Source organism: Protopterus annectens, chromosome 6.part0, assembly GCF_019279795.1.
Source record: "Protopterus annectens isolate FY-2018-M chromosome 6.part0, PAN1.0, whole genome shotgun sequence".
In the NCBI taxonomy this organism is placed as follows: Eukaryota; Metazoa; Chordata; order Ceratodontiformes; family Protopteridae; genus Protopterus; species Protopterus annectens.
In genome coordinates this window covers 673134928-673147836 of record NC_056737.1, presented here as the reverse complement: position 1 = coordinate 673147836, position 12909 = coordinate 673134928, and the positions used below count along the sequence as shown (strand labels likewise).

At 38.5% G+C, this 12909-nt stretch overlaps 1 protein-coding gene across 1 annotated transcript in view; it reads right to left on the bottom strand.

The window, feature by feature from the left end:
- PLD4 (phospholipase D family member 4) overlaps window positions 1–12909 on the bottom strand; it is a 420480-nt gene that overhangs the window by 322900 nt on the left and 84671 nt on the right. Inside the window, exon 5 of the mRNA XM_044074359.1 lies at window positions 11614–11734. Coding sequence (XP_043930294.1) covers window positions 11614–11734 — 121 coding nt within the window. The remainder of the gene's footprint in view (window positions 1–11613; window positions 11735–12909) is intronic.

Sequence of the window (12909 nt, the reverse complement as noted above, 5' to 3'; positions counted from 1 at the left end):
TTAAGATGCATTATAAAACATATACTTATAACACCAAAACTACTAAATGTAAAAACAATTGCAAAACATAAAGATGCCTACTTTATAACTTGCAATGAGGCATCATACAGCTTTATTGCATACACAGAATATACAGAATATATGGGACATGTACATGCACTCATACATGCCTTATTGCATTTACATACATACATGTATATATATCTATATCTATACATATATATATATATATATATATATATATATATATATATATATATATATATATATATATATATATATATATATGTATGTATATATATATATATATATATACACACACACACACACACACACACACACATACTTACGGGGTCTACTTCTAAAGCCCGACTCCCAGATAACCGACTTTCAAAATCCCAAGACGAAAATCACTAAAGTTCAGAAACCTGAATGTCGATTTTTACTAGAGTAAATAAATATGTGGCCAGCTGTAAACAAAACTCATGCTGAGGTAAGTACATAGCCGGCCTTAGGCATAGGCCAACTAAGCAGCAGCCTAGGGCACCACTGTAGCAGGGGTGCTTTTCCAGTAATCTGGATGGTGTAGGTAGACCAAGATGGGTTCACCGGGTGGTGTGGGAGGGCACTGTGGAGCCCTTTTGCCTAGGACACCAGTTGACCAAAAGCCATTTCTGGGTAAGTAAAACACACCTAGGTGGGGGGCTTTGCCCCCCCACCCCCTAACTAAATATACCAACTCCAGGATCACACTATAGTGGGCCACAGGGCATGTTGAACAAGTGTTTACTTTCCCTAGTTAAAATCGATATTCAGGTTTCTGAACTTTCATGCTTTTCACCTCGGGATTTTGAAAGTCGGTCATCTGGGAGTTGGACTTTAGAAGCAGACCCATACGTATATATATATATATATACATATATATATATATATATATATATATATATATATATATATATATATATATATATATATATATATATAGTATGTAGATGTTTTGTGCCCAACAAATAGGTCAGCTCTGTGAAAAACCATATTTAGTGAGGAAGATAAGACAAGAAATGCCAGTCTAGTAAAAATATCAGTCTGCACTCAATCATACATAAATGTAACTTTTAAACAGTTTTTGTCACAATACAGAAAATGTTTATACTTAGATGCAGTGTTCCTTTCTAAACAGACTTTGGTGGAGTAGCTGGCAAAAATAAAAAAATAATTACAGACACCTCACCTCTACACAGCAAAATAGTTCTCTTCCATTCCAGCAACAGGAAACAACAAAACAGCTTCAGCTTTAAATCATACAGTAGAACATCCACTTAGTTTTTAGTCTCAAAGGCCAGGTCCGTTGTGTCACAGGAATAACTTCCAGACTGCCATCTTCTTCCTTCTAATGCACACAAGTCCAACTAGAGTCGTTGCTGGACCCTCTTCATATCCAGAAGCCAAATATCTTCAAAGTACCAAGACAGTGGGCTTCAAATACCCTTATGTACAGCAGTCCTTCATTACCTCTAATATCTTTGCTAGTTTATGGGTTATTTCCTTAAGGGGACTAGTCAATGCTATGTCATCTGACCCTTCTAGGGTAGCATATTTAAAGGGAGTAGCCTCTAAGTTATATGACCCGTTACAATGTTCTGAGCATCAGCAGATGGGCTGTATGCCTGGCACAGCTCATTTGTATTTAGTTGGCTGCAGCCCAGCCAGGGCATTAACCTTAAGCTAAAAGGCTAAATAATCAGTGCCCACCAAATTAGCTTAGGGGTTGTATACTTGTATTAGAATAGCCACTGAAGAGGTGCATGATCTGTGATCAGGGAAGACTCAACCCCTGCAAGTAATATTTCATGTTGGTGAGGATCCACTATTACCCAACAGAGTTTTCATTTCTACTTGTGTTACAGGGCATCCCTTCTTCTCTCCATGTGCACACACATCATATAATTTTTCAGCTTACTAGTTTTGTATTTCAAAATAGATTGTGCTTTAACCAGTCTAAACATATTTCTTAAGTCCAATAATCTAAATAATTATTTCCCTTCTACTCCAATAGTACATTTCATAACTCTGCTGCTAGCACAAGAGAAAGCAGAGTCTACTTCTGAGAGTGCTATTACACTGTACTGATATGTACTACTATGTTTGACAGCCTGCAAACTAGTATTATCAGATTTTATAAGTGCAGTATTAGTCATTAACCCCAAATACCCCACTATGTATCCTTTTCAGAACATTTAAAAGAAATTAGTTCAAATTATGACATTTTTTTCTTAGTTAAAGGTACAGAAGCATTCTTAGCGGAATGCTTTTTATTAGCCCTTTGTGCAAGCAAGTCTGACTTAGAATCTATAATTTTACTTATTAACAAATGCACAACTGCAGTAACAAATTGAGAAGACTGACAGTCAACCAGGGCTACACACTTTCTTAAGTTATTAGGGAATGTCTGCTTAAATTTATGTACAACCAATTTCCTTCCAACATTTTATTTACATTGTTTACGTGACGGTCTAGCCACAGCTTGAAAATATGTGCACAAAATCTGTCATTTGAGCTCATACTGGTTGATCCATCCTGGATTGCCTTTTTATCAAAGTCTGTATCCTGACAATCTTATGCACAGAAGGAACATAGCCTAATCACAATTTGAATACATATATAAATAAAGTGCTGTTTTTACAGGACCTAGCTTGAGAAGTCACAAAGCTTTCACAACCAAGACTTAAATGGTCCAGAAATATGTCTGATAGCAAAAGAAATAAATGATAATAATTCAGAATCTTTAAGTAAGGGGTGTGCTGAGAACAAAGGGGGGAGGGATAAATACAGGTACCTTCAGAAAATAGTCAAGTGTTAAATGTGAGAAGAAAGCTGTGCAAACTTGGAGTTGAAACTGAAAGCATGAGCAACTGTGTCAGTAATACTGAATTAGATACAATGGACAACCAAACCATGCAGGTATAAATTTAATAGTTAACCAGAAATAGTTCAGATTAAAATATATTAATATTGGTAACATCTGATTTTAATGTTTGTAGATAAGACCCAAGAGGTTGGCAAGGTTATAATGTGTTCCACACATTTAGGCCAGGTACTTCACAGGCAGGGACTAAAGGTGGAGGTGCCTCTATTTACATCAAAAATAAATATACTTCAAGGCTGGTCAAACAGGACAATGCACTTGAGCTGTTCCGTGTTCAAATCACCATAGGCAAAATCTAATACCACTTCCTTGCAAGCTATAGGTCCCCCTCTATGATCCAGGAAACCCATACCATGTATTTAAACTTATTAGAAACACTAACCATCCATCCCAATACCTTATTCATGGGTGACTTTAATTACCCCACTATTAACTGGGAATCCTATATGACACCAAAGGTACATGCACAGGGATTCCTCGAATTTGTAAACACAAACTCCCTGGACCAGATAGCCAATGCACTAACCAAGGGTGCAACCATACTGGATCTGGTCCTCACTAATATGGGAGAGTGCTGCACACCCCCTACTGTAATACCTTCCCTGATAAGGTTGGACCACAAATTGTCTTTTTTGAAGTAAAAATAAAACCTGGACCCTCCCAGCTAAACCTGGACTATTCAGGAACTATTCTAAGGCTAACCTCTTGCTATTAAGTGATAACCTGGCAAAATGTCAAGTCCCCATAAGCCCGGAGAACACTGCTGCCTATGCAGAACTGTTCACAGAAACCCTGTACATGCATGTTAATAGCTGCATAGAGGCAGCTGTACTCACCAGGAATAAATACAAAACTAACTCAAAAAACAAGCCACCCTAGTGGAACCAGAAAATCAATAGACTGTATAACAGGAAAAAGGAAAAGCATGGCAAAAATTAACAGGTGCAGCACCCAGCAACATAAAAGCACTCTCATCAAACTAAACAAACAACTCAGAGGACAAATAAAGACTACTAAAGCCAAATTTGAGGTAACTTTGACCTCCCAGGCCAAGGACAACCACAAAGCATTGTTTAGCTATGTCCACAACCTCAAAAGCAGTACACAATATTGTGCAGAGCTCATTGTAAATGGAGCCAGCTGTACTGAGCCAGAAGAAATAGCAAACCTCCTGGCTGATAAATTCAGCTCCAACTTTGCCCCTCTCTCCCCCTTAACCTTCCCTCAGGAAATATCATCAAATATAACTCCCCCTACTACCACTAGGGAACAGGTCCTTAATTCTCTCTCTAAGACGAAGAACACTGCATCGATGGGCCCAGACAATATCCCAGGATGCCTTCTAAATAGCATGAAATGTAACCTATCAGAGCCTCTGGAATTACTATTTAACTTTTGCCTCCAAACAGGCTTCGTGCCTCATGAATGGAGAAAGGCAACAGTCATCCCTCTGCACAAAGGTGGGCCATCTATAGACTCTGGAAACTACAGACCCATAAGTCTCACTAGTCTTATATGTAAAGCCATGGAAAGAATTTTCATGGAGATGATCAATAGAGATATAGCAAACCTTCAGACACTGGACCCAACCCAGTTTGGTTTTGTCAAGGGTAGATCATACCTACGCAATCTGATGGACTTCTTTGAGAAAGTCACCAAAGTAATGGATAAGGGCAAAATCATTCACACTGCCCACCTTGACCTGGCCAAGGCATTTGACACAATACCCCACTCAGGTATTATTGACAAACTCAGGAGGTTAGGTACAAACCCATATGTTACCCAGTGGATAATCAATTTGCTCACAGACAGGATCCAGAAAGTTAGAATTGGGGAGTCCACCTCTACAAAGAGACCAGTCACAAGTGGAGTCCCTCAGGGATCAGTCCTTGGACCTCTCCTTTTTGGCATTTACTTCTCAGAAGTCAAGGCAAATGTCAGTGGTCTCTGGCTGACTAAATTTGCAGATGATTGCAAATTAGGAGCTGTCACTGAATCTCACACTGACACAATGTTCTCCAGGAGGGGCTAACACAGACAAACAACTGGTGTGAGAACCATGGACTAAAACTAAATGCCAAGAAATCCATAATAGTATCCTTTGGGAGGTCATCCATCTTGTTAACTATCATATTGACAATACACCCCTTAGAGTTGACCCAGTAGTCAGGGACTTAGGGACACACATAAATAGTACTCTAGCTTTTGACCATCACATGTCTACAGTAGTTATTAAATCATTCTATGTTGCGCAATTTATAACAAAGGTATGGCATCTAAGTCTAAGGAAGTCATTGTTCCACTGTATTAGGGATTCATCAGACCTATCATTGAGTACAATGCTCCCTTTGGTATATACCTAACCAGGCATATCCAACAATTGGAACGTCTACAGAGGTTCCTCACTAAAAGAATACAGGCATAAGTAAAATGTCCTATGCAGACCACCTCAAGGCCCTATCCCTGTATTCTGTCTTCTACAGGCTTTTGAGGGAGAGCTATGCCTGGCATACAGGGCATTATCAGACCCCACTCTGATGGACCTCCTGCATTCCACAAAACGAACAGCACCAGAATTACCTGTTCTAAAAACTTTAACTTTGCCTATGATATAAATAGGACCTGCTGAAAAGATAGGTATGTATCCCAGACACTATGGAACAGGCTCCCATCCATGTGAAGCAGAGTTCCTCCCTAACCCAATTCAAGTGCAACTTGGACATTTGGATGGAAAACCAGAATTTCATCCCTGGTTTGGCACCTATGTCTCTAATGGACACAGGTAACCTGTAAATGGTATATCTCCCAGGTCAATGCTTGCACTTATCAAGGGTATCAGAACTTATCAGAGATTTGGGATGCATGGCTAGGCTTAAAAAGGCCCTTGTGGTCATTATCCTAGTAAACACCTATGAACCTATAATTACCTCTGAGATGGTTTTGGTAAGCATGGCTGGCAATAAGATGTCTCCTTCTGGCCCTTGCATTACTGAACTACAGCTACAGAAATCAAATTATAGGTGTGAGCTATAGGTCACCATCTTGTTCCTCATGAAAGTAACACCATTTGTTTTCTGATGAGATTCAGAAGAATGGCAGCTGATTTTCGTGTCTGCCAGACACTGCATGCACAGTGCAAGCATGTTTATCTCCTTCAAGTCCATTTCATGGAGTGCTTTCTGAGCTGCTGTCATTGTGCACTTTAAAAAAATGTGGATGTCCAGCATGACCTGGATGAGGAATTGCCCACAGCCATGGGCATCATCAGGATGAAGGAACTATACAGGTATTGTTTTGATTAATTGTGGAACAGGAGCCCAGATGAGCTACATGAGGTGGAAGTGGATGTTAGGCAGGAGTGTCATGAGTAAGTGGTGTATTGTGTTTTTTTCTGTATGTCTTTTATTCTGTTGTACGTTTGGGACTGTTGTTGATTTTGGCAAGTAGTTGTCAACCTTGCCTATGAAGTGGCTTGCTACTGTCTTGATCTCCCATGTCAGGTTAAAATGGGGATGTTACTGAAGATGATGTGCCTACTACATTTCATATGGCTTTCTGCAATCCCTTCTTCTAGGCTATGAGGCCCCATGAAACAGTGGCTGTAGGATAATACAATTGTGCCTTATTCTTTTTATGTATCTTAATACACATGTAGAGGACACACATTTCCCTGCTTCCTGACACTCAGTTGATTGCAGTACTTATAGGACTCTATTAGTTGTTCTGTCGTCTATCTTAACAGTTATCATGGTTCTCTTATGTATCCTTTCCTTCCTATTAAGAACACAGAATGATGCAAATCATGTTACCTTCTGCATGAGACTAGAGAGGCTTGTAGCCAGTCATTGTTATTCACCTCACATGATTTGACATGTCTGTTAAATTATTAATTTCAGGGTGGAGTCACTTATGACTACCTTCTCATTTTGTCTCCTCACTGCAGGTACAGAACATAAATTTTCCACCATATGGTGCTTCGACCACATCCCTTCTATGCTTAGGTTGTGACTGAGGTACATGAAGGTGATGAGCCTGTGTGTCTCACTCTTGGGGTTACTGACCCTTACCAACAATTGGCCCACCAACATAGAATGATGTGTCTCAGACATAGGTGGAGCAGGTACATAGGTAGTTACTAAGCATGTGGTCCAGAAGACAACTGAAGAGCATGGCCCAATTTTCCAATTGTTCTGGAGCATTGCCTGGTTAAGCGACTTCCTTGGAGTAACATAGTAGACAAATGGAGGATGAGGGAATTGAACATGGACTACAGAAACCAGCTCATTAACAACTCATTGCCTTAATCTTCTGTTCTAACTGCCGACTACAGTTCTGCTGTCCAAAGTAGTATTTTATCCCACATCTATATTTAGACATCAGACCACTATAAAAGAATGATGAGCTTTAGCCTTAATTCTGATACCTTAGACCATTTGGTCAGTGCTTCAGTAGAAAGAGCAGTGGGTCGATATATGGCCCCAGGTGGAGAGCTTTCTGAAGTATATTGAAGGATCACTTAACCACTCATGATGATACAGAGGGTCAAGGGTCAAGTCCTAGCTGGAGAACAGCCTCTTTCACCTGCCCTGAACAGTTCTGACACCAAATATAAAACAATCTACTGCAGAAATACAAAACAATATTAAATACATCCTGTCTGTTCAGAAACGTGTACATACTGATGATCAGTATTAATAAATAAAACTTAGAATTGTAACACAGCCACAGTTGTGCCTTGCGATATATCTTATTTGCAATTCTCAGTTCTCTCAGTTCTGATAGTCTGTTACTAAATATTGTTATTCACCTAGCTTTGTTCTCTGGATAGTGTGGGGCTCATCAGGTAGTGTGGTAGGACTTATCCATGACCCAAGGTAGCCGTGTTCATTTATCATATACCCTTAAGACCAAATGCCTTTCATATTTTCATGTGTTCCAGTGGTGTGAGTAAAAGCCCATAATAGCCAGTTCCATTGTATGTAAAATGTTGATGGTAGCAGTGTGACAGTTAAAACCCACAGACAATCGCCATCATACTATTCAGGGACCATTTCATTTTAATATTTATATCTGACACCTGCGGAAACACTGAAGTGTGTTTCACCCCATTCAGTATACAAATTATTCCATTTTAATTGGCATATATGGCAGTATTACTTCACTCCTATCTTCCTTGCAACATGCCTTTATCTCCCTGCAAAATAGGACAGCAGTTTCATGACTGCTGATCCACGCTACTTAAACCCACCAAATCCAGTTGTATAATGATATGCCTACAAAAGACAAATATCCAATGCCATAGAATTTTTCACTGACCTCTGAGCAAGATGAATCTGTTCAAATTGTTTTATCCACTAAACATCTTGGTCTTTCATTGAATGCAAGTTAAAATCCTGATACTACATAAAAATACATAAAAGATTAAAATGCCACATTAATTACTTGAAACATTTTGCAGGGCAAATTTCTACTTAAAATTATATAAAAATAAAAGCTGTCAGTACTGTATACCTGGCATTTGCAAATCATTTTCTGTGTTCTAGAAGCTGCTTCTTCAACTCCAAATAATAAACTTGTATGTCCCCTCATGCAGCAAACAAATTGCATCATTCAGAGCTTTTGAAAGGTTTTGAAACTGCATTCTTAAATCGGAAACAATTATACTTCCAACAGTAAAGTCATTTGAAAATACATATCTTCCATAAGCTTATAAAGCAATGATTCCTCTACATTGCCATTTTAAATGAATATCAACCCAGACAGTATAATACTGTGGCAAACCTGTCACTGCTTCCCTTTCATGCCTTATTAAATTTTTTATGACCCACTGTTTCTCCATGCTTAATGTTCTTTTACCTCACCCACCCTATCCTATACTCTAGCCTTTCCGCTTTTTTTTCTCTCTCTACCTTATTAATGTTAACTCTTTTGTCTTCCTTTTCCCTCAGATCATTTACAATCCTTTTTTATCTTCTTTACCAAAGCATATATATATCCATGCTTCCACGTTTTTTTTTTCAGAATGTCCCATAGCTTTATATCAAGTGAATTCCTTTAAGTATTACCTTTTTCTTTCTGTGTAGGCATGAGGCAGTATAACACCTTCACACTATTCATTGTACTTTTTGTGTAATTCTAATTGATTCTTTTAATGCAGGTTTTCGTATTCGTGCTTATATTATTTAATACAGTATGTCCCCAAATCCCATTTCAGCAAAATTCTGATGACTGAACTCCTTCTCCTGAGATGGTAAGTGCTGGCAGTTTTTTTTCTGGAGGAGGCAAAACCCATATCTTCATGTAGAGGACCTTGAGCATGCACTCCCAAACTACTGTAATGATAGTTTTAAAAAATTGTCAATATTCATTGTTCTGCTAAACAGACTCAATAGTATGGGCTTTTCTGAGAAGCAATTTGTGGGCATCAATGAGTTATGTTATCTTTAACATTTTTACTAATGTGCAAATTGTTTAAGCCTTATGTAATTCAGCTCATTATTACTGCATAACTGCTAGGCAGCCACGGTGGTGCAGCGGTTAGCATTGCTGCCTCACAACAAGAGGTTTTCTGGTTTGATTCTCAGCTGGGGTGCCTTCTGTGTGGAGTCTGCATGTCCTCCCTGTGGTCACGTGGGTTTCCTTCAGGTGCTCCAGTTTTCTCCCACATCCCAAAAACATGCTGTAGGTGGATTGGAAACTTTAAATTAGCCCTAGGTGTGAGTGCGTGCATGTGTGTGCCTTCTATGGAAGGTTGGGCGCCAGGCTGGCAACTCGACACTGTAAAACTCCACTGCCAATCATGAGTGGACAGGTGATCCGCTGTGGCGACCCCTAACCAGGAAAAGCCGAAAGAAGAATTACTGTATGACTGATGTGAAGCTTTTCTCCCTGGGCCTGGCCCAAATGGACATCCTGGTTTCTAAAACAAAATGAATGGATTGATGATTGATTTAATATCAACATAAAATAAAAATAAAACTGAAATGTAGCCTTCTGTTTCAAATAACTAAAGGGATAGTATAGGTAGAAATTTAAAAAATATATTTATATATATCTTTGTTTTCTTCTCTCAAAGGTTTACACATCAAACTTCCCAGTAGCAAAATAACAACTTATTACTAATTTTTGGGGTTGTGCAAGTCTTTTTTTTCCCAAACATCTTTATTAAATTTATACATATGACAAAGACAATCTTACATTTATATAAATGAAAAACATACAAAATGATATCACTTAAGTTACAAACAGTTTACGTCACAGACCCCATTGAAACAACTGTAATTGTAAACATTATACATCACTTATAAACTATCTAGTCATTGCCAGTTAAAAACTTATTACTAATTTTAGTTTTTTTTTTTTTTAACCTTGATGTCCCCCCTGGGATCAGACATCCTGATGTGAACTTGTTTTCTTGAAAAGCTAATTTTTGTCTGTAATCCACTATAAGAGGATTACTGGCCTCAAAGAGATGCCCTACGTAGACCGTCTCAAAAAACTACAGCTTTACTCCATCGCATATCACCTACTCAGGGGCGATCTCTGCCTAACATACAAAGCTATGTCAAACCCAGAGCTGTTGGACATGCTCCACTTAAAGAAATCCCAATCCCTCCGAGCTACACACTCTAGGGACCTAAACCTTGTCACCACAATAAACAGGACATGCTGGAGGGATAGATTCCTGTCCCAGAGACTTCCCATACTCTGGAACAAACTACCTATATATGTCAAACGGAGCTCCTCATTAGCACTCTTCAAGAAAAATCTTGATGATTGGATGGGAGATAGGAAATTCACCCAAGGGATCACTTCTGTGGCTCTGTTCGACAGGGGCACAGGAAAAAAAATTCTTGGGTGGCGAAAGCCAGGGTACATTTTTGGCTAGGCTTATAAAGGCCCTAGGGCCAATAGCCTAGTACCTAGCTATGAACCTATGAACCTATATGGGCAGCGCTGATGAAATTAACGCAGCTTAGTTGATCCTGTCAGATCACAATTCAATTCACTACTACAGTGAGAATATATACTAAAAGTGTCAGTGACTGGTCTGCAGTGACTTATACATATTTTTTTCTTACATTTACATTATATAATCTATAAAACATTACCAGAGAAGTAAAAAGAAATGGATGAGATAACAAAACCTTTTAAAAATGGAATTTTGAGATTATCAGGCACTGCCTTTCTCCCACTTACCTTCCCTGCATCAGCAAATGTATCCTATTTCCTGACTTATAAAGATCAGCTACCTAGTAAAGTTGCTCTAATTGATTATCAGGCTCCTTCAACTTCAGATTACCAAACACTCAGTAGGTTTATACCCCACAGAATGGGAAATAAGGCAGCTGTAAATAGTGCATAGCTTTATCTTGACAATGGTAAGTATGAAATAAAAAAAAGAGTGAGAAGTACCTTCCTATGAGTGTTTTCTTTGGAAAGAAACTGTTAAATGTGATAGATAAAGTGTAAGAGACAAATTCATAAAGAAAGATCATCAGATTCTATTCAGTCCCAAAATGCTGTATACCAAAGAAGATGATTATAACAGAAATGTCATAGAGGAGAAGAAACTGCTAAGTCATGCTCTTATAATATGAGAAAGTATATCATACTGTTGGGAGGAAGATATACTGTGAGGAAGGTAAGTGCTGTGGTTTGGGTGTAGCTGTCATTTAAAACGGTACCTTTTTCCTTCAGGATCTTGAGATCAGTAGAGAATGGAGCCAATGTAGGTATGTTTGATGCAACAAATACTGAAACATTTTTGGAAAGTAAAACTTGAAATTGCTGAAGAATATCTTCACCCTGCACATAAAAAATAGAAACAGTTGTGTTACCGGAGAGAAAACATGAAAATCATTTTTATTGTAATAATTACAACAGGCAAGGAAAAAGTAACCTTTAATTTTCAACTTAGATACCCACTGTTTATGATAGAACAGTTTAGTCATTATAAAATGTGTCCTGTTCTGAATGCCAGTGTTTCATTTAGTTTGTTTTGTCGACTGTTAGCAAAAGTGTATAACACTTTGAGAGTTTTAGCTCCCTCAAATGGCTTTTTTTTTGCTACACTGTCTCCTTGACAGTTTGGATCATACATGTCCCAGATGATTCCATCATTGGAAACATATAAGCCCGAGACCTCATCATGTTCTGGAACAAATGGCTTCACTCTTTGCCTGTGGAACATACTGTGATGGTTTAGATTTCCCCATGGGGTCACTTAAACCCATGTATAGTTCTAAGTACCCCTTTCCTGTACAGTTATGCCCTATTAGCTAGACAGAGGTCATCCATTTTCCCATCTCTTCAACTGAGTTAGAATCCCAGTTTGTCTACCATTCTCATATCTTCAGACAAGGTACTTGGTGCTTGCTGCCTTATTATAAGGTCTCCTAATGTTTCAAATGTAGTAGCTTGAAATCCCCTTGCCCACCCTTTAAAGCAAGCACTTATATCTGCAATACAATCATTAACGCTGTCTTATGGTTCTCCCTTTTGTTATCTAATTTTTCCTTAAGCTACAGGAATAAGTTTAAAGCATTCAAAAAGGTACACGTTTCACTTTCAAGTAATTAATACAGTCAGAATCAAACATTCCTGGCGAAGCAGAAGCGTTAAAAACTTCACCTATTATTGCTGGTCAGTTTCATACTGCTTACACACCATTTCAAATGTCCAAGTAAAGCCATTAAACTCATCTTCCTTTTTATGCTGAGGAAACCAAAAGATGAAAGCTCAGTGATGGCTGCCCAGGATAGTGGATCACGTACACATTGGTCTACAAAATGCATTGAAAAGGTGGGAGAAATAGACAAATGCAAGTTCTGCAAAAAAACAACTGGAAACAGTCTTACATCTTGTTGCTAGATGTGATGCACTCATGGAAGAGGCCTGATATATTGAAACGCACAATAATGTGGCAAGACTGTTACAATGGGGATTGTGTAAACACTACAATATCAAAGTGCCTGAGAAGC